This window comes from Sebastes fasciatus, chromosome 12 (genome assembly GCF_043250625.1).
Source record: "Sebastes fasciatus isolate fSebFas1 chromosome 12, fSebFas1.pri, whole genome shotgun sequence".
Lineage (NCBI taxonomy): Eukaryota > Metazoa > Chordata > Actinopteri > Perciformes > Sebastidae > Sebastes > Sebastes fasciatus.
Genome location: NC_133806.1, coordinates 31,566,772 through 31,591,282, shown reverse-complemented (window position 1 = coordinate 31,591,282; position 24,511 = coordinate 31,566,772). Strand labels below are relative to the sequence as shown.

Genomic DNA, 24,511 nt, shown 5'->3' with positions numbered 1-24,511 from the left:
GCCCTGACGGTACCTACGGTACTGTAGAAACGAGTACCGTCACGTTTTCTGAATTTTGGCATAGACTTGGTACTGAAGTATGCTCCTTGTGACATCCCTAGCCAATGACCTCTTCCCCACTTCCTATCCCCCTTATTCCAACGCCCTTGCTTGGATCACACCAATCTTCAAACTTCATTTTGATCTCAACACCTGTAAAGTTTCATGACTGTATTTTGCACGGTTGCGAAGCTATCGCTGTGACATCTGTCCACAGACAGACAGACAGACAGAAATAGAAACACCTGGCAAAATACTCCAAAGTGCCTCTGTGTTGGTTCCTGCTGCAGTCGGTGTCTCCAGGACAACATTTTGCCCAGATGACTCACACAGACTCACAAGGTGAAAAGAATACCAGCATCACTGTTGCAGCTGGTAATAAAATATGTGCAGGGGAGATAGAAACCCATTACGGGTTTATCTGAAAACCTCACCTAAAAGAGAGAAAAAACGTATATAAAAAAATAGCGATGCAAAATAAAATATCAATTAACATATCAATAAGCATATCTTTATATATCTTTTGCTTATCTTATATATGATTAGTAAAAAAAATCAAATTATTCATTTCTAGATATGTAAATGGATAATTACATATACTTATCATAAGTTAGGCTGCTTTAGATAACGAAAACATTTTGAAGACAAAATCAAGATTATTCTATACAAAATCATTTTGACATCAGAGCACTTTTGAGTCTCATTTTGTATAAAGACAACAACAGAGAATCTGTCAATAAGTAAGTACGTTTTCTGGCAAATCTGTATTCATGTATGCTTCACTTTAAAAGATAATGGTGCGTATTTGAAGAATGTTAATATCCTAAATAGCTAATACATTACATTTCACGAGAAGTGGAGAGATTTGCGTCACATGACTTTGAGAAAGTTGCTATTCTGACAAAATATTCCTGCAGCAGTAGAGATAACAGATGAGAGACTGGCAATAGTAGCATGAATGGTGCATTTTACAGTATAATGCATATAAAAGCTGCACTTTGTAATGTGGTATCTCCAAATGCCATTCAGAGAAAACTTTCTTTTAAAGTTTAACTCTCACACACAGCATGCTTATGTTACTTTGCCCATCTGTGGTGACTTTGCAACCAGGAAAGAGGAAGGAAGGAAAATCACCTAACAGCTTTCTTACTCGCCGCTGTTTAGGACACACTCTGGATTTGAACCTCCGTTAAGTTACGGTTTGGCCCTTCCTGCAAGTGCAGAAGTGTCCAACAACACTGTAGGGTGTATTTTGGCAAATCAACACACTCTCAGTATGGATGTTTTTTACATAAAAACCTTACCTCATGTGTAGTTAAAGTGTGGCGGGGATTTGAACGTGAGCCTGAATCACACCGCTAAGATTTACGAACTGATCCTGAGGAGAAGGTAAAGCTACTTACATACGTTATGAGAAGCATCGCACCGGCATCAGGTTTTCTCTTTAATGACGTATAGACTGCTTAATGACCTGATGTCTGTCGCTGTAGAGATGGTCTGAAGTGCTCTGACTATTGTTGACAGACACTACAGCTAATGGTGCTCTACTCAGTAGCACAGAATCCATCAAGATAAGCCTTCAGACTGCCACTGAACCGTGCCACACCACAGGGTTTTAAAGTTGTTCAACAACCAGGGTGAGCCCATCCCACTGACAGTGCCAATCAGTCGTGCTGCAGCTATACTTTTTTTCCTATACCGCCGGTTTGTATCATAATTCATCTCCTAAACTACGTGATGCTGCTTTTTCATCTTTGAGCTCACACGTGCACATCGGCCAAGCCGCAGCTGACGCCGGAGAGCTACTGTAGGCAAAGAAAACACAGCGTACTATTACTACTCTCCCCCCGTGCAGTCTGCTCACGCTTGCCCCGCAGCCCGCCTGCCCCCAAACACAGTCTGCTTCTGATTATGTGTGATCATCCTCGAGCTCGCCAGCTACATTTCAGACTCACGGGAGTCATTTTTCTCTTTAAATCTGGCCCCCGTTCAAAGGGAATTACACTGTAGCTTGTCTAAGCCATTGTTAATTGCACTCATGGCAGCTACCAGCACTCAATAATACTCCTACTTGTTATATGGAGTTTTTTTGTTTTTTTACTTGTCATTATCATTTCCATAGTATTTGTAGTCCACATAATGGAGACTCTATTTTCAGTGCCAAAAGATATGCATTCAACGGTACCACTCATCAGACTCTGTTAATTTTAAAAGCCCCATCAAGTATCATAATGACACATTATCATTACAAATTAAAACATAATTTATCAGTGTGAGCTCACACTGTCCATTATTCTGCCAACTGCTTCAGTGCTCCTATTAGGAAATTACCGCAGTTGGCAGCCGAAGATAAAGTGGGATTTAAAGGGGACATATCGTGCTCATTTCCAGGTTCATACTTGTATTTTGGGGTTACTACTAGAAAATATTTACATGTTTTAATGTTCTAAAAACACATAATTTTCTCATACTGTCTGTCTGAATATACCTGTATTCACTCTGTCTGAAACGCTCCGTTTTAGCGCCTGTCTCTTTAAGACTCCCTCCTGAAAAAGCCCAGTCTGCTCTGATTTGTGTGAGAGAAAAATACGATGGACCTTTGCAAAAGCTGTGGGCGATATGTCAGGCGGCAGCAGCAGGGGGCGGTGACAAAAAGCTGCGGTCAAGTAGGACAGTTTCCATCCGTTTCCAGCAGCCTTCAAAGAATCTACAGGAAGTCACAGGAATAGTTACATCCTGTTAGATCTGATCTGTAGGCCACTTGTAGTTTGCAGACCACGTTCGGATTTATTTATATTTGTTTGTAAATCTATGTGGAAATGTGCGTGTATCTGGCATTGGATTCTATCCTTTATTATTTTTTTGTCCGCCTTGTAAAGCACATTATAATGAGTACTCGTTTTGATAAGTACTATATAAATAACCTTGATTATTATTATTATTATTATTATTATCAACCACACAAGATATGTTTGTTAACAGATGAAATCTTCATTGCACAACATGACATAGTGTTAAATATTATACAGAAAGTTAGGACTTTCTACAACATGTGGTGTTTGTTGTCAAAACTAAGAGCCAATCAGCTCTTTGACTGGGCAACTGCCAGGCGTTTCCCATCATGCCCTGGGTCTTGCAATTGGTGGAGAGCAACTGCGGCCGCCTTGATCTCGTGAGGTTATCGATGCCCATGTGTGCGTGACGTCAGAGCAAGTCAGGATCAAGTGGGACACAAATCTAATCGCCGGTGATTTTGTGCAGGCCTTGCTCATCTTGTGACATAGGAAGGGGAGAGGAGGGGAGCCAAATCTGACTGGCTTGTTGAATTACCTGTTTTCTGATCTAGGCAGCCCACAAAAAACTGTCAGGGTCGTCTTATTTCACAGCTTGTGGGTTGGTAGGCACTCCAGATACCCAGCTGTGCACAATGTGTTTTTCATGATATGTCCCCTTTAATGCTTAACAATAATATACACATATCTGTGTGCGTGTTATTTAAACTCTATAACATGTGTCAGCCATATCTATAACAACACCTCCATGTGTTTTCACCTTTCTGTATCAGTTTTAGCAGTTTTTTGACCCCAAAATATCACAACAAAGTCATACAATGGGAACTATTACTTTGATAAATGGTAATAGGAGCGCAATTAAGGCAATAAGCTGAAAAGTGAACCTCAGTATTTTCCCTTAACGCAGGCAAAGCACATAAGGCAGCGTGCCCGCAGATTCACGGGGGACTGACTTGATACAAAGTGGTGGAAATCAGAGACGGGGAACGCGGCGTGTTTGTGCTCCCGGTGGTTCAGGATGGTTATTTTGGGCGAATCTGTGAAACCGTATTTCCCTCAAACATGAGGAAAACGCATTTGGAAGTGATATTCGATAGCAGTCGTGTTTTGATTTTCATCACGGGGATACGCTGAATGTTTGAATAATGTGGATGATGATATAATAACACCGTTGCCAGCATTAACGAGGAAGGACATTATAGTCGTATCAGTAGAAGTACTGCAATGGGATACCTTGTTGTTGGTGTAGGAGACCCCCCTCTTCCTCTCCTTCCTCTGTAGGGACGTCACAGGTCAGGGTCAGCTACAGAAAAACATGGGGGAAATGATCCTAATAATATACAGTAGCTGCCACTGAGTTATGGTAAGTTTATAGCCGGCAAACTAACAAGAATGATGGAATTACATCAGATTTATTGACCATCCAGAGAAACTACCATGTAGTGATATTTAATCATATAATATCATTCATAAAATGTCAATTCAGTGTCAAAATTTAAGCCATCGTAGAAGAAAAATTGGCAATTTAACATCTAAATCTTCATGACAACTGCATGAGCAAACTTTATCTACTGAGGAAGAGTGAGGAGGAGTTTGCTCCGTTTTAAAGCTAGAGTGAAGATACTGGTATCATATGAAACAAAAAAAAATCCTAATGAATCTATTGATACCAGCATGTCATACTAGCTTTTCGTGAAGGAGGTTAAATAACGCTCCAAACTTGCGTTAAATTTTAGAAAGGAAAAACTGTCATGGACGTTTTCAAAGGGGTCCCTTGACCTCTGACGTCCAGATATGTGAATGAAAATGGTTTTCTATGGGTACCCACAAGTCTCCCCTTTACAGACATGCCCACTTTATGATAATCACATGCAGTTTGGGGCAAGTCATAGTCAAGTCAGCACACTGACACACTGACAGCTGTTGTTGCCTGTTGGGCTGCAGTTTGCCATGCTATGATTTGAGCATATTTTTTATGCTAAATGCAGTACCTGTGAGGGTTTCTGGACAATATCTGTCATTGTTTTGTGTTGTTAATTGATTTCCAGTAATGCAAATGCATATATATTTGCATAAAGCAGCATATTTGCCCACTCCCATAATAAGTTGATAAGAGTATTAAATACTTGACAAATCTCCCTTTAAGGTACATTTTGAAAAAAATAAAAAAATGTGTGATTCATTTGCAATTAATCTCAATTCAATATTTTATATACTGTATATATATGCAACTTATGGCCAATTAGCATTGTGACTTGTATACATTATTGTATAATTTAAATGTAATTATAGGAATACATATGAATAGTCTACTGTGGACAGCTTTAGTGGCAGTAACTGCTGGATGGGTGATGGAAAAAGAAAACAAAATTGCGACTGTAGAATAAACTTTGGGGCAGAGTCTCTCTCTCTTTCTCGCTCTCTCTCTCTCTCTAACACACAAACACAATCCCCCACACACACAGCACACAGCACACACACCTCCCACCTCCACCTCAGGGATCCCGGGCTAGCAGCCCTCATCAGCCGCTCTAGGAGGTTGCAGGAGCGGTCGCGTCATCCCTGGATGGGCGGCGCGCTGACTGTCGGTCGGACGGAGGGTGTTTTCCAGCTTTAAAAGCTCCGGAGCCGGCCCCTCTGACAAACCGCCCTGCGTCATCGACCTGGGGACACTCTTGAAAAAGCCTTCATTGAAGCTGAAGAGAGGCAAACTCACCTCTACACTATATACCTGCAGCCGGTCTCTCCACATCCACTAGATCTCTCTCTCTCTCCTCCCGTCCACCGCGGTGTGCGCGTCCAAGTTGTTACACTCGCTTTGCTTTAACTTTCGCTGCGAATTATGCTTTTATTTGATGGTATTTGTGAGTGAAGTGATCTAGACAGTTGAACAGTCTCACAGCCGGAGAAAGTTGCGCATCGCTTGTTGAATGCAGGATCCCTTCTGCCTGAGCGTCAATCCCAAATTGAGCTTTGGAGCCGGTGTGACGGAGCGGGGACTCACCGCCGAGATGAAGTCTGCAGAAGAAGGTAAGAGATATGTTCATGTTTCTACCAGCACTCCGATGTCAATCTGCTGTCGTGGCTGAATACTGCTGTATATTAAAATGTGTTTACACCTATAATACATATTGATAGCTTATATACTGTAAAGTCTGGGTCAAGCATTTGGTAAACTCATATTACAGAGGAAAGGGCTGTCAGCTTGGGTGAACTACTTTCTTTTTTTCTTTTTTCTTTTTAAATAAAAATAAATAAATAAATCCACCTGCAAATATCTTGGTACAAACTTGAGCACTGCCTGACAGTATATTATTATTTTGTCACTTTGATAAATTACTTTTTTTATTACAAGTTTAAACTAATAATTTGCAATGATGGTGTGACAGTTGTTTTTCTAAAGATGTCACCAAATAAATGGCACCTTTTGCTCTGCAAATTAGCACTCACTAAAGTATACTGAGTGGCATGCACCCATTTAACATCCACACCATTAGGTGTCTCCAGCTGTTTCTGCAGGTGCTTCTCATCATGTGCAAATAATGTTGCTTGTCACCTGCACCCCCTCTTAATAAGATGTTCAAATTAAAAATCAGGGAGATTATCTATTCCCCCTGTGCATAGCGAGGTCAGAGTTCAGCAGTAGAACAACAGCAACATCAGGGGTTGCTTAAGGTTCTTCTGTGCCTTGTTTAGAGATACTTTACTTTGGCTCAGAGGATGATTCAGCCTCAGTTTGCCATTTAGAAGGAAAGGCTTGTTGTTTTTTTTAAGGCTCTTTGATTCTGCGTTTTATGGTAGCAAAATTAGATTTGCTCCATCAGAAGCCATTGATAGTCTGTCTTGTCATAATTCACAGAGTCTCCCAGTGCTGATGCAACTGTCTTTTTTGTGGATTTTGGTAATTTCATTTTGTCTTTGAGGTTTCAGACTGACGGGTGCGGGCTGTATTATTATTATTCATTTCAGTCCCTCAGTCCTAAGCCGTATAATTGGTAACAGACGTGTGTGTGTATGTGTGTGTGTGTGTGTGTGTGTGAGGGATTGAGAGAGAGAGAGAGAGCTGTGATGTGTGCGTTCAGGGATCCCGGGTAGCTTGCTTGACAATGAGACGTGCTTAACCACACGCAGCTTCAGCAATATGCCATGGGCTGCTTTATTATCACACATATGCATAAACTCAGACACACACACACACACACACACACACACATTTTACTGATGTTTTGCCATAGCCCATAGTCAGCCATGTGTGATAAGTGGCCCCTGGGTTCTTAGTTCCAGAGGCTGCAGATGACTTCTGTGGGCGACCACCTATCTCTCCCTGAGGTCCCGTCAGTCTGAGCCCGGCCTCGACCACAATCCCTGCACATAAACCCGTCCATTCTTTAGTCACACTGGTTTGGTTGTGGTAAGAGTGTGTTTTTGATCGTGATAGCATAATTGAGAAAAATTGTGGGGGACAGAAAGAGCACGCTATAATCTGTGTGATAGTCTGTGTTTTCACATTATCTCACCGCATTTTTTTAATGCACACTGCAAACAATTGTAGAGGCTTTTCCCCGAGTGCATGAGTGCAGTCATTTTCTTTTTCTTTCATTTGTTTCACCCCACAAATTACTGTATGATCTGGTCTATAATGTTGTTAGTTCAGCAGACGTGTGACCCGGAAAGAGCCCAAGTTTCATGCAGCACACAAGAGTGAAAGCCCCAGTCAGTGTGTGTGTGTATGTGTGTGTGTGTGTTTGAGTGGGTGGTAGAAGAAGTCAAGTTTGTTGCGGCGTTCAAAAGGAAAAAGAATAACAGCTGCAACTCTGAGCAAAGTCAGCCGGGCCTGAAGTAAGGAGGTGTGTCACACCGGGTTGGAGTGGGCAGGGAATTATCCTCCGTTCAGCACTAGAAGAGGGTGAACCAGAGGAGAAAAGCATCAGAGGAGACAGAGCTGAGGGCATGCACTACTGTAGTTTTTCTGTTGAAACTTAGTGTTTAATCACTGGGGCGGAGAGATGAGTTTCCAGCATGAAGAGCAAGAGTTTGATTTCAGCTATGTGTTTGAGTACAGCCAAGGTGTCCAGAGTGAACCTAAGAGAGGTGGGTACAGTGGAGGGAGGCTCTTATTTACTGTATGTCCTGTATATTGCACAGTGTGTGTAGCCAACTGGGATTAAAAACACTTCAGAAGTCAGTGTGTTTCTGTGCCGAAAGGCTGTAAAAGGGACTGCATTTAGCACTCTGCTAACCAAACAAAAGTTTAATTAGAATTTTACAATAACATTTTGTTTTGTGAATAATATGTGTCAGTTGTGGTTTTGAAAGTCGTCCTAGGCTTCACTCATGTTGTGGCATATTGAACTTGTCTGATGCACATCGCATAATCACCTCTGAAAATAGACGCTCATAAACTAATTTTAGACTGCCTACCCACACATTATGTGGTGTGTGTGACAGATTCATCATTTCATGTGATGCACAGCATTGTGGTTAACAGATATAGCACGCTGCATAAAGGGGAATGCCCCTTCACCGGGGTTTCAGACTCAACGGTGTTCATTCTTTGACCACTTTTACCCTCATTGACATTGTAAATAAAAAAAGGCTGACATGAGGTTTACAACTTGTGACGCAGCAGCAGCCAGCTGCTACGAGGGTAACTGCTAGGCTACATGCACTTCCACCGATCTGCGTGTCATTGCACTTGTCTGCCTGTGATTTCCTTGCGCGCTCGCTCGTGCGTGCCCCTTTGTTTGTTTGTGTGTGTACAGTGCCGCGGCGCATCTGTGTGTAACGCTGCAGCAAACTCCCTTTGACTTAATCACAAGCTCAGAGCGATGCGAGAGTGCTGTCAGTTTTCCACAGGGGAGGGCCTAATTCACTCAGTGAGTGATGCAATCAATCAAATAAAGCATCCATCAGCGCTGCTGGAGGAATTCGTGTAGAGTACATATGACAGCAGGGAGTGCCAAATAGAGCCTCAGATGAACTGATCAAACAAACAGAGTGGCTGTGCAACGTTGCGACTACACAGCAAACCACATACAGTAACTGCTTTGAGATGATTGCTAAGCTTCTCCAGATGTTTATAAAGAAGGGAGCTGCGGGACATGTTGGTCAGATTTGTGTAGGGGTATTGTTCTAAAATGTAATCAGAGTTAATTACTGCCATAATGTAATGGCATGTTGTCATATATTGTGCTTCAATATATTTACAATATACTTCTTTCTTTTCAGATGCATACAGCTACACACCAAATGTCAGCTTGTCCCTTCCACTGGGAATGGGCAACCCCTGTCTGGCCACCCAGTACCACACCTTACAGTCCAGCCCAGTCATCTCAGTCTCCTCCTGCCACCAGACGGGCTACAGCCTCCAAAATGATAACCACGCAGCATCAGGCTACTACCTGCCCCATGGCCTGAGACCCAACGGGGCCCCGGCTTTGGAGAGCCCCCGTATTGAGATCACTGCCTACAGCCAGTATCCTGAGGATGAGGTAGAGGAGAGCAGCAGCGAGGACCACATCATCAAACGGGGCGTCAACTCCATCGTGACGCTGACGCTGCCCAATGCCGACGGCTACCGCGATCCCACCTGCCTCAGCCCCGCGAGTAGCATTTCCTCGCGTAGCTGCAACTCCGAGGCGTCCTCTTACGAGTCCGGCTTCTACAACTACGACAACTCCCCGCAGAACTCCCCGTGGCAATCTCCCTGCGTCTCACCCAAAGGCTCATCTTCGCTCATGTCTTGCCCACATGCCAGCGGCCCTGTAGCTTCCCCTCACCACTCCCCCTCCACCTCCCCTCAGATCGGAGCCTTGGCCGAGGAAGGCTGGCCGGCGCAACCTCGTGGCTCCAGGCCCAACTCCCCTTCCTGCAGCGGAGGCGGCGGAGTCAACGGCGGCGGCATGGGGAAGAGAAAGTACAGCTTCAACGGCACCACCTACCGTCAGATCTCCTGCTCGCCCCAACAGTCGCCCATCCCGTCCCCGCACATCTCCCCCAGGGTCAGTGTCACAGATGAGAACTGGCTCGCCAACACCAACCAGTACACCAACTCTGCCATCGTGGCCGCCATCAACGCTCTAACCACAGATGGAGTGGTGGACATGGGGGAGGGAATCCCAATCAAGACGCGGAAGACCATGCTGGACCACGCGGCCGCCATGAGCCTGAAGTTGGAGCCTGGTGGCGATGGGCTGGTGCTGGGTCTCGATGGGGAGCTCTGCCACGAGGACTACCCCTCCCGTCTGGCCCTCAAGAAGGAGAGCTACTGTGGAGGGTTCCTGGATGTGCCCCAGCATCCGTACTCCTGGTCTAAACCCAAGCCTTACCTCAGGTAGGTGGAACCGGTCCAGCAACTCCGTAGTGCTGTAGCAAAGTTACGAATCCAACCAGTCAGCGTAAAGCCAACTAGGGTTGGGCAATAGGTTAAAGTTTTCCCACCAGCCATCTTCAGCCCAACAACCGGCAATTGCTGATATATTTGTGCGTGTGTTTGTGTGTGCGTAAAACACACTTCATTAAAACTCAACAGAATCTAAATAAAACTCACCAAAACCGTCTGGGTTAGACCTTTCCAACAATCACCAAAATAAAAATGAAATGGTCAAAATAAACCGAGTTAAATGTGAAAATATGCCGACTATGCACGTTGTTTTCCCCCCGTCTCTCTCTGCCCGCTGAGCAGCGGCAGAAAGGCTCTAGTTCTTCGGAGGCAGACCATTAAATTAGCAAAATAAAATGACAAACAGCCTGTGATGTACTCAGCCAATCGCCGAAAGCAGATATATTCGTCAAACCCTAAAACTAACCCAGCAGTCTTTTGTCTAAATTGCCTACAGGTGTAGCCTACTTATTAAGACAGACACATTCTGCTTTAGGAATACTTTAATTTCACCAATCACAGGTCATTTCAGAGAGAGAGCGTCCCTATTGAGCGTTCCTATTGGCTGTGCTCCGGCTGGTGGGCGGTGCTTGGTATTTCCTCAACTTGATCTCAACATGGCTGCCGGGTCACAAACCTTCTCATTTTACAGCTAAACAGTACACTATAAGATGTTTCTGAAATCATTTGAGGAGAGAAATAGGCATTACAATACTGAATATTGATTCATATTTGATTAGCACTGCCTAGTTTGACCGTTTGGTCGGAGTTCGCGAGTGATTGACAGCCGACTCTCATAGACGGCAGCTGGACGGCAGACTCCAGATCAGCTCTGACTGCTTGTTTTCCTCCGGTCTGTGACATCTTACAGATGCCGATAGGAGCACCGGAGGACACCGGGGGACACAGAGGCACATGATTTTTTTCAGATTACCTAGTGACCGTTTTATAAAAATAACTTTTTTTAATCATATTTGCTCCAATCTCGCCTACTGCTGCTTTAATGTGTTAATGTTTAGTGTTAATTTATTGCAAGGGCAATATTTCGGTTATAGTTTTTAATCTTCAAAGGCCATATCAAAAGGAAGAAATCCAAAAGTTGCAGACTCTTCACTTTCCAAAGGAGTTCTCTTTGAAGATCAAAACTATTTCATAAATCATATTTCACAGGGTGGAGTTGCCCAGCATGTGTGTGGCACTGTTGCTATAGCAACCCTCACACAAACAGAAAAACTCATATAGACACAATCCCACACACATGCACTCGACTATATCATTGATTTTGACTTTTGAGCAAAACAAGCTTTTTTTTTTTTTTTCAATTGTGTCCGTCGTGGCATTTTTTTCTCCCCCAAGCCAATAACACGCTCTCCTGTCGGAAATCAAGTGTTTGATTAAGATAGCGAGCAACAGGAAGTACTGGTGACAGGCCTGACTGAAGGGGAAGCAGTCTGTGGGTTAATCAGCCGGCTCGCTGCCGCGGTCCGTCGCGCCGTCGGCCCATCTCTTTCTGTGTAGCTAACCTGATGTCATGCACTGACTGGGCAGATAAAGCCCCGCGGGGGGAAATCAGTTCGTTTTGGGTCAACAAACAGCCCGCGAGTTCCACAGAGATGCCAGAGATTGTTTTCAGTTGAGCCACCCTCCGGGTCAGGGCTTTGAGTTTACCAGGCATCCGGCATAGTGAAATATTGTCTTGCACATGTTTGTTTTGGTTTAGATATCTCCACGGTGTTCACGTGGGAAGCTCTGACTCTCCATCTCGAGAACAATGATGTTAAGAGAGGCCAGCTGTAGCTCTGAGAAAGAGATATCATGCTCTGAGGCAGGGTGTGCTGCTGACCTTATTCCATGGTATAACGCCATTGTCTTCGATAGTAGTGGCGCTGTGCTTTAGAATTATATCAATTTGGAATGGATAATAATTGTGTCAAAGGACAGGCTGATTGCCAGTAGTGTGAGATTTGTTTTTGTGCCCTAGAAATGTCTTTCCTCCCACTGTCACTTTCTTAACGGCCTGTTTCCACCTGTCTGTCACGCCATAATACAAAACGCACCGCTCTCTAACCGGGGCACATTCGTCTCTCATTTATTTTTTAAAAAGAAAAGGCCACTAATTATTATGTTATTATACCCAGGCCTGAGGAATTACGCACGTCAACGAATGACTTCAATTGATTAGATTACAGACCATGATGGAATGGAGAAGGATCAAGCCAGTTGGATGACACCAAAGTGTCCTGATTTGAATCTAATTTAAAGCAAGTTTAGAACTTTTTGATTCCAGTGATGGAACCGCAATGCAACCTCGCTGCTCCTACTTTGGCAAATCAAATGTGACTACAGTTTTAAAGAAGACCTATTATGCTAATTTTCACGTTCATACTTGTATTTCTACTTGAACATGTTTCCGTGCTTTAATGTTAAAAAACACGTATTTTTCTCATACCGGCTGCACCTCTTTTCACCCTGTCTGAAAGGCTCTGTTTGAGCTCCTGCCAAGTCTGCTCTGATTGGTCAGCTGGCCCACTCTGTTGTTATTGGTCAACCGAACAAAACTCTTCGGACTCCGCTCCAGCTCCGCTCTAACTAGCTTTGTTTTAGGGCGTGCCAAACTAGCCGTTAGGCAGGTATTATGCAAATGTGTTACTTGCTGACATCACCATGTTACGGAAGAAAAAGGCGGGACTTCAAGTAAGGCGTTTTAGGTAGTTCAGGAGCAGTGTTTCTGTGGGGCAGAATGACTTCCTTTGGCGTGGACTTTTACATGAACGAAAAACTATGTAACACACTAAAGTAAAGGGAAAAGCACAAAAGCATAATAAGTCCTCTTTAAGAATAGAGTAGAATAAAATAGAGGAAAAAAATCCATAAAAACACAATTATTATCCATTATTTTATTCTAAGCAACCTGGAAATGCTAGTCACAGAACTTCCTGTTATTCAGGAAAGAATAACCAGACACCAAGTGTTTACCACAGACAGTGTCAATCTTTCTTATAAAGGTTACTATGATATCAATCAGCGGTAGAGTAAGAAACAGACATTCGTGTTTTTTATCCTAATAAGAATGTGTCATGTGATTGCAGCCCGTCTCTGCCATCTCTTGACTGGCAGCTCCCGTCCTGCTCCGGCCCGTACAACCTGCAGATCGAGGTGCAGCCGAAGTCCCACCACAGGGCCCACTACGAGACCGAAGGCAGCCGAGGGGCGGTGAAGGCGCTGTGCGGCAGCCACCCTGTCGTACAGGTATGTCACCAGCACTGTGTGAGCCAGAAAAATGCCTTTTATATTCACTGTACACACATGTGTTTATCAGCTTTGTGTGTTTGATCATTTGCTGTCATTACGGCATAGAGTGGTAACAAGCAGAGAAGTGCTTTCTGACTGATTAATGGAACTTTTTTTTCTGTCCAACAACAAGTTAGTGACATGGAAGTTTGGCCGTTGCTGACTTTATGACAGCATGTAGTCTCAGAGCAAAGTCAGAGCCATGACCTTTATGTCATTAGTCTAGACTCTGACATTCTCTTGCTATTTCTTCTTCAAAAAAATCTTCAAATCAGATTTGAGGGGTCAGACTTTTAATTCTGAACTATGTGATTTCCTTTTATTATCATCTGCAAAGATCTTTACAGCTCATTCTGCAGAAATAATGTGACTCATATCGTACCTAAAAAGTCTGATTTGAGCAGCCTGTCTTCATCTATGAAAGTTTGCATCAGAAGATTAGAAAGTATTATAAGTATGTGTCATTGCAAACCTGTCATGCCACTTTAAGCAGATCTGAAAAGCCCTCTCTGTTACTTTTGATGGCAGCGGTGCAGCGTATACACACACCACTGTATATATGTTTCTGTACGCTGTGTTATTAATGCTCCCTGAAGCCGGGAGTCAATCTGCTGCTGCAAAAGGTCGCCCTGACCAGCAGCAGTGCATGCTGACTCAATTAGTATAGAGCAGGACCATCGCCTCTCACTATTGTGCTTGGCGAACACTTAAAGAGCACACGTCAGCCTCACCACGGCAGCACAGAGCTCCTTTTCTCTGCTCCACTGTCATCACACTGCGCTGACATCTTGGTTTGCTTAAGGTGGGGATCTAACGTGTGTGCGTGCGTGCGTGTCCTTCAGGTTGAGCGTCAGTTTGCCTTTAATGTCGTCAATTCAAAATGAAACTGCGTGGACTTTCCTTGGTGATGCTTTTGTGACAGACTGGATCTAAAGATTTCAGGTAGCAGATGTTCTATTTTATCATGCGGCCCAAAGCAAAACACTACAGAAAACATTATTTTGGACCAGTACAGTTTCAGGTTGGTGGTCCATCCTTGTCACACGGACGTTGTTAGCGCCGCAGCTGTTTTGTAAATACATGTTGTCAGCACATCCTGGCCTGCTCGGTGTCAAACGCGCTTGGCAGCTGCAGGCCAACGTGGTGTTCATAAAGAGGCCTGTCAACCTTCAGGTTTTCTATGTAAATACAGGTAATTATTCCCCTTCATTACAAACCTTTATGAGGGCGAATCAACATTTTACCCTCGCACCTCCCCGTGAGGCTGACCAGACACGGCCCGCCATGCACAGCTGTGGCAGGTGAGGCTGGTTTTGATTTAGCTCACACCACTTTCTGACTCACTCCGGGGGCCGGGGTAAAAAAGTCATGAGTAAGCATCCTGTGTGTCTTTGCTTCTATCCAGATTTAGATCGATGGCTCGGGTTGTTTATTTCACACTACACAGACGCCAATTCATCGGCAGTTTTTTTTCGAGGAAGTCTCACTGTGTATGTCGAGCACTTATTAGGTAGTAGTGATGGAGGAAATATGATGACAGCTGCTTTACCGTCACACCTCCCCCTTACTCGCATAGCTCACACTTTACTCTTACTTTTTTTAGCGAGGAGTGATTCATGCATCTGATATTGCATGTGCAGTCAATTGGAATATCTCGAGGGTTTCATAACTGTGGAAACCACTGGAAGCGTGGCAGTTGGTAGAATCATCACGCAATCATGTGTACATGCTAGAGGGTAAACTGTAGAAGAAGAAGAGCATGTGCTGTATCTTCGGGGAGGTTTTTGCACAGTTTGGAGTACAAATCCTGAATCTGACTGCCTCACTCTCTTGTCGCTGTCTTAGTCTTTGTTGTAGTGTCGGGTGAAATTGTGTTGTCTTGGAGGATAGAGCACGATTGTAGTCCCCCGGTGCCCTGTGGTAATGAGTGGCAGGCGCTGGATGGGTGAGGTGCAGTCAAGGAGAATGAGTCAATAATGACACAGGGACACGGGTGTAGGAAGCAGCTAAGGAAGTGTCTGTGTGTGTGTTTGAGCTTAGCGAGTAGAGAGAAAGAGAGAGAGAGAGGGAAGGGGCAGAGGGAGTCAGCAGGCAGCTGGGGCCTGCCTCAGCTGCCCCTGGAGATCCTCTGCATCCTGCTGATTAGGGCCTGGGTGGCACCGAGGTTGGCTGAGCACAGCGGCGGTGGGGGTGGATAGTCAGGATCCCGGCACCCATCGGACGCCACCTCCCTTTTCCATGCACCGGTGCCTCCCTCCCTCCCTGGGGGGCCTGAGGATGTCACTCCTCGTGAACCGTTCATCCTTCAACCATCTCCCAAAACCCACACAGGCAGGTTGAAGCCCAGCCGTCCACAGACAGATCTATTGTTGTTTTTTTTCGCTCATGGGTGATCAGACACGTGCGCTACAAGTGATGGTGACATGTGTGTTGGAAAGCAGCGAGGGATGAAAAAACAGCAAGATGAAAAACATTAAGGGACACACTTGTTTCAGCTTACGGTGTTCCCCGGAGAGGCTGACAGGATAATCAAACCAAGACTGCTCACTTGCTGTTGTTGTCTTGTTATTCAATAACAAGCAAGAGGTGTTTTCTTGACAAACGCACAGGAAAGTTTAGCATCAGTAAGGTCTGACATCATCCTAACCTGCTGCGCATCAACCACACCACATACCCACTGTGGGATGGGATGGGTGGGTGGGGAGAATGGAGTGTCTGTACTCCAGCGGCACGCCGGTGAAAACCTCTAGATCACGGGTTACCTCGACTCATTACCCCTCTTGCTGCGTGCGCCGGCTCTTTGCGCTTCCTGTTCCGAATCTCAAGTCATTTATTCTGGACTCGCACTCCGTGCTTCCCCTCCTCCGCATCCGCAGCCTTTTAACCTCCTCTCTCCCGATTGGTCCACTCCGTGACCCCCGCGGCTGCTTTTCCACTTTATTTACTTCAGCAGACCACAGCGCCATTAAGGGGATGTCGGGTGCTCTATCGGCTCCTCTCACACCGCTCCAGACTCTCACCGCAGCTATGCCAAACGTCTACGGGGTGATTTGTCGAAGCCGTGCTCAGGAAAAAAAAACCAACAACAACAACCTGGTCTACCCTCTCTGAGAATATCACCACGACATTGATTGATGGGTTTTTCCAGAGTGAGGAAAAAGGTGGAAATTTGCAGAATAATTTTCATTGAGAATATAGTGACCGAGGACGTGACCCGGCTCTGATCTCAAATGTGGGTTCAGTTGAAGATGTTGCAAAGGCTTTTTCTGGTTCACCCTCAGTCAGGAAGCACACAGACGTCCGCCAGACCTTTAGTAACAGCAGACAGCAACACCTGTGGAGTATTAAATCCTATCGCGCAAGCAGCGCTCAGCACAGTTGTGCATATGGCTAGTTCGTATAGGATAATGACTGGCCTATAGGGCTTTCCCCCTCACGCATACACACACACACACACACACACACACACTCAGTCTCTCATTAAGTCTAAAGCAGCAACAGACATGGTGTAATTTCAGCAGGATGTGGCCATCATCCCTATTAACGTGTGCGTGACTCAATACCCATCTCCCTTCCTCTGCAACCGTATGTAATGCACATCAAATTTGCAGTATGTTTCCGCCACGACAACATGAAAGCGCTCGGCGAACATGTGCTCGGTTCCTTCGCATGTGCGGTTTCACCTTGGGATCCGGTGCTCGCTGGCTGCGTAATGTCTCAAAGAGAAAAAAAAAACCTGGTGTACAGCATCCTATACTGTAGCTGCTAATTGCTCATTAAATCCGCTGCCGCCTCTTGTTTGATATTCAAAAGGCTCGGCGTACCCCGTAGTGCTGTTAGAGCTTAGTCAGGGCTGTTACTCGTTGCCCAAAGGGGTATTTATGCCACTCTTAAATTGTGGTCCTCCATCTGCGGGGCTTCCCTTACGCTGGTATTGGGCTACCACTAATTACCAGTTAATAGCAAAGTGGAAAAAATGGAGCGAAATGTGCATGGTGTTCTGCTGGTTTTGAGGTGATAACCAGACAGCCCACAGATTTATGAGGTAAGCTACTGGTGGGTAGTCGTGCTATTGGGGGGCACAGCAGTCATCCGTGCATCATCTTACTCAAATTCTCTGTAGGTTTGGATGATGTTTCTCATGGCAGGCTGCGCTGGTAACGTAGTCGTTCTTTTTTATATGGAATTTGGACCCTCACTGGTCTAGACATGGGCTAGAGCTTGAAACTATGCCCTCAATGACATAACACCAAAGTGCTCAGCTCAACAAAAACTTTGAGGGATATAGCTGTTTGGTTGCTTATAAAAAAAAAAAAGCTTTCGGAGCTATGGATATGCAGCGCTTTTAAAGGATTGCATATGTTGCCTTATGCATTCAATATGAGGCACTGGAGACATTAGCGGGGCAGGAGGGTGATGGAGTAAAGTCTGGAAGGAGAGACAACTTGGACGAGTGTACGTTTAATTGGATACAGCAAAGGCTGGCTGTGGGACTGTCAGCACTTGACGGAGAGAGGGGGAGCGTGAAAATGGGAAAAAGCCTGAATCTGCTGTTGTATTTCTCCTCCCCTGCTTCAGTCTACCCCCCCCCCCTTCTCTGCTGCTTCCAGTCGTCTTCTGCTTCTCTTCTCCCCAATTCTCTGCGCCACGTGGACCTCTACGAGTCATGACATTTCTCCAGGCAGTGATGAAATCACTGTGGAGGGATAGAAGGCAGCCCGCTGCAGGCCTGTAGAGTGTATTCACACTCAATTTCTAGTCGGTCCAGACACGTCTAATTTACCAGCAAGTCATTATTAAACGTTGCATGTTCAAATCCTTTATTTGAACTATTGAGGCCAGGTGCAGGCAGCATTGAGAGTGTCACTATTACTAAAGAAATTGAGGGATAAAATGTGCTATGAAAAAAAAAATTATAATCGCATGATTGTCCATAGTTAAACGCGATTAATCACACATTTTTTATACTTAAAATGTACCTTAAAAGGAGATTTGTCAAGTATTTAATACTCTTATCAACATAAGAGTGGGCAAATATGCTGCTTTATGCAAATGTATGTATATATTTATTATTGGAAATCAATTAACAACACAAAACAATGACAGATATTGTCCAGAAACCCTCACAGGTACTGCATTTAGGATAAAACAATATGCTCCAATCATAACATGTCAAACTGCAGCCCAACAGACAACAACAGTTGTCAGTGTGTCAGTGTGCTGACTTGACTATGACTTGCCCCAAACTGCATGTGATTATCATAAAGTGGGCATGTCTGTAAAGGGGAGACTCGTGGGTACCCATAGAACCCATTTTTATTCACATATCTAAAGGTCAGAGGTCAAGGGACCCCTTTGAAAATGGCCATCCCAGTTTTTCCTCGCCAAATTTTAGCACAAGTTTGGAGCGTTATTTATCCTCCTTTGCAACAAGCTAGTATGACATGATTGGACAATGGATTCTGGAGGTTTTCTAGTTTCATATGATATCAGCATCTTCACTCTAGCTTTAAAAGCGAGCCCGCTGTAACCTCCCAAATCCCAAGTTGTGTTAATGCGTTAAAGAAATAATGGTGTTACAACAAATATGTGTTAACGTGTTATTATCGCGTTAACTTTGACAGCCCTAATATTAATCAGTTAAGAAATACACCCACTGTCATTATTTTATCACAACTGATTTCCAGTGAGTGAAGCAGAGAAAATTAAGGGGGAATAAAAGGAAGAAAAAAAGGACTTGTATCCCGAGGGCTGAAACTTTCGATACAGATGATGGATCTGTAATGGGCCGAGGGCACTGGGAGATGAATGGTGGAAAGTGCATGAGATGCACCCTCCTCTCACTTTTTAGCTCGACACCCCTCCACATCATGGCAACTGACCCAGACAATAACAGCTGCACACAATTACACAATTAATGCATCAGCTGCCATATCCACAATGTTTTACTTGAGCCTCAACTATCGGGAACGGCTCGTGCAGCGGCGGCGGCGGCCTGCGGTGGGGAGGTGTAAATGGATCTAGCTGACACAGTGGCAGAAGTTGGCACCCTGAAACAGCTGCAAATCAAGCCTCGATTCAAACTCGGTTTAGATTATCTCAAAATAAATACACGGTGCGTGTGCCAGCACGTGTGCAGTTGCGGCTAGAAAAGCTCATCTGGTCAAAATTAGCCGCGCTCCGGGCCAACCTCACGGGCTGCTTTAGACACAAATACAAAGCTGAGGTCACAGGTGTGTGTGTGTGTGTGTGTGTGTGTGTAAGTGTGAGGCCTCTGTCGTCGGCCCACGCTTCAAGTTTACGACACTATCTCGACTTTTTTTCCCCTTTGAGAATAAAATGAAGAAGTAAGTTTTGCACTCTGCTTGTGGTGTGAGGGAGCATCACAGGAGTTTAGCAGAAGCAAAAGGGGTGGGGGTCTTAGGGAGAGGGTCAGAGGAGCACATATGGTAAAGGGATCGAGGGAGGTCGCCCAGGAGGGACTAGACCGCCTTCCTTTGCTGCTGGGAAGACCAGCGTCACCAAGAGGGCTACCTGACCTCATTAATCACTTCCTCTCCTCCATGAGGTCACTACGGACGCCACCGTCATCGTGCGCTACCGCAGGATGAGTGAAGGGATAAAGACCCCCCCCTCCGCCGCCGCCATCCCTCCTGCGTCTCTTGTGGGCCTCCTTAGAGCCACGTGGCGGCTGAGGTAATGGTTGGAGGTCACCGAGACATCCAAAGAAGTCTGCCGAGGCAAAAGTGACAGACGACACGGCTTTGTAGCGCGGCTGCCTGCGTTTTATTAAATCGTAAGGGAACGTCATGCAATTTAACGCTCCGGCGTCGCAGATTTGTACCTCATGCTCCGCCACGGCGCTCTCACGAGTCAATACACAAGTAACTGGTAGCATGTGTGGCTATGGATAATTACCGCTGGTGACACCATAAGTAAAATATAACAAGCAGAGCGGGGTCTGCCGGTGAGATCACCGCATAGATGAAGTGGCCCCTTGGGATGCCAAGACTTCAAGAAGCTCCTGACCTCGGCCTAACTCACTGATGACTAGCATGTGTGACTAGCTCACAGGTCAAGACAGCTGCTGGAGACACTGTGCGGAGCTGAAGAGAAAAATAGGAACTTGGAGATGAACGACAGCCTTAGCTTTCCTTGATATCTGAATCAAAGCAAACTGATGCTGAGAATATTGAGCCATATGGAGATATGCTCTACTCCAGTGAGTAGTCATATCCTATTTTTATTCACCATAATTAATACTGAATATTGTTCTACTGGGAAGAAAAAGAAAACAGAACCTCTGCTTTATCCCAAATCCAAAAGATCTGTCATCAAGTACAGACCAAAGGCATTTTAATCTTCATGTTTATTATCAGGCCAGACGTTTAATATAGTATCCAGACAAATTTGTTCTCAGACCAAAGGCATTAGGTGTCCATGACACCGCAGCACTAATTTCCACAGACTACTGATGACGTAGCTCCTCGGTCCTCCACCGGCAGCCTACCTCTTCCTCACACACCCCCGTCTGTCTCTGACCGCTCCTCACAAAGGTGATTATAAACCCATTAATCAGATTATGTCATGGGTTACATGTGGTCTGCATTTTGTTATATGACTCAGTGTCTTAGATAAACAACAGGGGTCTTTTATTCCATGCGACGGTACCACTGTTTTCACTCGGATGGAGCACGGAGAAAATTGGTCCGAAGCGATGCGCTGGTGTGCGCCGGGGTAATTGACCAATTTGTGGGATTTTTCAGATGGCCATGGCTTGGTGAGCCCCGGTCTACAGTAAGTGATCCCTCGCAGTAAATGTCACATGCGGTCAAGTAGCCACCTGGGTGGATCCGCAGAGGTCCACCCGACGAAGAGTTCTCGGTTTTCTCTCCAGATGGATTCTGCAGTTTTGATTCGGAGAGATTTCCAAGTCCACACCAATATCCGCCCATATTACCATATGACCACACTTGACGTGATTTTGCGCTGCACAGAGCGAGCGTATCCTGGGAGGTCTGCAGTGTTAAGACTCAGTTCCACCAGAAATCCACATTTAGTTGGCGAATTATTCTGGTCAGAAATCACTCACAAAGTATCAGTTGTCCTTCACCACACTTTGGAATTCACAACCCTGCCTCGCATTTTGGAGCCATTACACACTCGGTTAAATCATCAAATAACGTTACTTTAGACACTGTCAGAAAGTGATCCAGGGATGCTGAATGCAAATTGGCAGTTACACTTTATATTTGAAGTGGCGTTGACCCCAAAAGTCAACAGTGCTTTTCAAACTATGCATGGCTATGTGGAGCTTTTTCTTCTCTTTTTTTTAAAAAGATTTGATCTTTTTATTACTCGAGCAGTAGCAGCTAATGGAGGCCTTCAAGAGGAAGTGGTAGTTGTTTGAAGTGGTGGTTCTGATACAGGAGTCTCTTTCATCACAGTGGGACACAGTCTCTGAGCTTTAATGGAAATCATAATGCATGTTCATAACTGCCCAAAGGTAAAAGGGGCTGGATCCCGTCTTCATGCCAAGCTTCACGAAGTAATTTGGTGTTATTATATTTAGGTGTAAAAGTTTGCTGAATTTGCAACTACTCTACCTATATAGACACATTTATTCCACTCTACATGTATGTTGATATGTGTGTCAGAGAAAGACAGAGTTTGGTCATTTTGGTCACACACATGCATGCCATGATTTTGATTCCATTTTATTTACACTCATTATTCTAATGTACCATGACATCCTGTAGATGCAACTCACATTTATCCTCACACAACGGTTCGTATGATATCATACGAAAAGTTATTCCTCTTTTTTTTGTGCGTTTACCTACGAATGTCCAGCAACACGTGAAGCACGTGTCAATTTCCACTCCAGTCTTTTCACAATAAACTTCTGTCTTCACAGGAAACAACCGGGTTAGGTTTAGGCAACAAAACGACTTAGTTAAGTTTAGGAAAAGATCGTGATTTGGGTTAAATTAACACCATAAGTGGCGTATGGAAGAAGGGAAACACAGAAGTTACGTGACAAATAAATCAACATTGATTTCTGGTTTCATACGGGGTATGAGCATTGGTTTCCCTAGGCGGAAGTCCAGTATTTTTTAAGCCAACCATCCACCCCGACTTCCTCAATATGCAGCGTTTGTCGCTCTTTATACTTCCTGGTTCACAGTTACGTGGATCCCGTACGAATTGATTTCATGGGCTATATACGAATTACAGTACATCGCTTTTTGTAGCTATAGCTCCCAACGGTGCATGAGATCAGCCTGCTCTCTGTAGGCACTTTTGTAAGTAGCAGCTCTGAGATCTTAATGAACAGTGAAGTGCTGGGAAGCCGGCCTCTCCATTAGCTTCCGTGTCTCTGTATCGAGGAGATCCCTATTCCAGACAGACTCCGAGACATCCAAAAACTTTTTTCACCCTCCCCTGAAGGAATGTAGACTTAGCTCAGAAAAAAGAACAACAAAGACCACTGAAAAAGGGTCTCATACCAAACCAAAAAACAAACAAAGAGCCCCTTTACCATGTCAGAGCTATCATTAAAGGCCCCTTTAACTATCAGTAGCCGATGTGCATTCAATCTCTATTTCCTAAATGAGGGGTTGCCTGAGATGGGGGGGCCTTAAAACCCGATGTTGCCTCTCTCACCTGGGTCCCTTTGTTCTCCCGCCAGCTTTATGGCTACATGGAAAGCGAGCCGCTCACCCTGCAGCTGTTCATAGGGACCGCAGACGACCGCCTCCTGCGACCACATGCCTTCTACCAGGTCCACCGCATCACTGGCAAAACTGTCTCCACCGCCAGCCATGAAGTCATGCAATCCAACACCAAAGTTCTGGAGATCCCTCTGCTGCCTGAGAACAACATGAGAGCCATGTGAGTGCTCTTAGACCTTCAAAAGTCGCCTATCAATCTTTTTTCCCTCTCCACATTCTTCACTGGTAACCCTCTACTTTAAAATATACCCGCAAAAACACACACTCTTCTTTCTCTCAGCACCTTCCTCTTTGCTTTAGCTCTACAAACAGAATGCATGATGATAGGTGCTTTACAGCACACACTTCTGAGTAGGCCTTCAAAACTGAGATCTGTGCTTTCACCCCAAGAGATGCATGGTTTCTAAGGAAGTGAAATAAGTACTCATTGTCCACACCATATGGTCCACACACTGAGTTCACGGGTGACTTAGGACTCTAAAGTCTACAGGCTTGCAGTTGTAAAATAAATGTCCGACCAGGAGCCATTGCACCAGTGCTTGAAGAAGTACTCAGATATTTTACTTACGTAAAAGTAGCAGTACTACAGTGTAGAAATACTCTGTTACAAGTAAAAATCCTGCATTCTAAATCTTACTTCAGTAGAAGTACAAAAAGTATTAGCATTAGAATAGTACAAAAAGTAAGAGTACTCATTTTGCAGAATGGCCCTTTTCAGAATCATGTGTATTATATTACTGGATGTTGCAGCTGGTAAAAGTTGGGCTAATTTACATTACTTTATATACTGCTGGGTAGCTCAATAAAATTGTATTAGTTGATATATATTTTGTATTATAAATCCGAATTTGTCAAGTAACTATTAACTAAAGCTGTAATATAAATTTAATGAAGTTAAAGTTCAGTTATAAATTAGCATAAAATGGAAATACTCATGTACTACAAAGTGTACTTAAGTAAATGTACTTAGTTACATTCCACCACTGTATTACACATAAATTATGATCCTAGTAATGGGGCATGCCATTTAGCAATAGCAAAACAATGTCAATTTATGACCGTTAAGATCTATAAAGGAATAGAAAGTGCACAAATTACTCTTTATGTCTTTAATGCACACATATGCTTAGTAAACTTAAATAAATATGGCCCTTTTCAGAGCAGACATTTAGATTTGTCATAGTAGGAAAAACACAGGTGTTGCTAATAACAGTACCGATGGTGCGTTCAGGGTCCCAGTCAGCCATGACATGATATCATTGTGTTTTTCCTAC

The 24,511-nt window shown here is 44.5% G+C and overlaps 1 protein-coding gene and 1 long non-coding RNA gene across 5 annotated transcripts in view; both read left to right on the top strand.

Moving 5' to 3' along the window:
• The window catches only part of LOC141779734 (nuclear factor of activated T-cells, cytoplasmic 1-like), a 151,304-nt gene that overhangs the window by 79,581 nt on the left and 47,212 nt on the right, over positions 1–24,511 (top strand). The window contains exons 1-4 of one of the 4 annotated variants that reach the window (XM_074654727.1): positions 5,282–5,861; positions 9,060–10,164; positions 13,302–13,461; positions 23,195–23,397. In XM_074654727.1, the coding sequence (XP_074510828.1) occupies positions 5,762–5,861; positions 9,060–10,164; positions 13,302–13,461; positions 23,195–23,397 (1,568 nt within the window). In that variant the 5' untranslated portion in view covers positions 5,282–5,761. Of the gene's footprint in view, positions 1–5,281; positions 5,862–7,752; positions 7,923–9,059; positions 10,165–13,301; positions 13,462–23,194; positions 23,398–24,511 lie in introns of those variants that run through there. The other 3 variants (XM_074654730.1, XM_074654728.1, XM_074654729.1) reach the window with 3 other exon arrangements.
• LOC141779735 (uncharacterized) overlaps positions 1–24,511 on the top strand; it is a 100,977-nt gene that overhangs the window by 29,254 nt on the left and 47,212 nt on the right. The gene's annotated exons all lie outside the window — the stretch shown is intronic.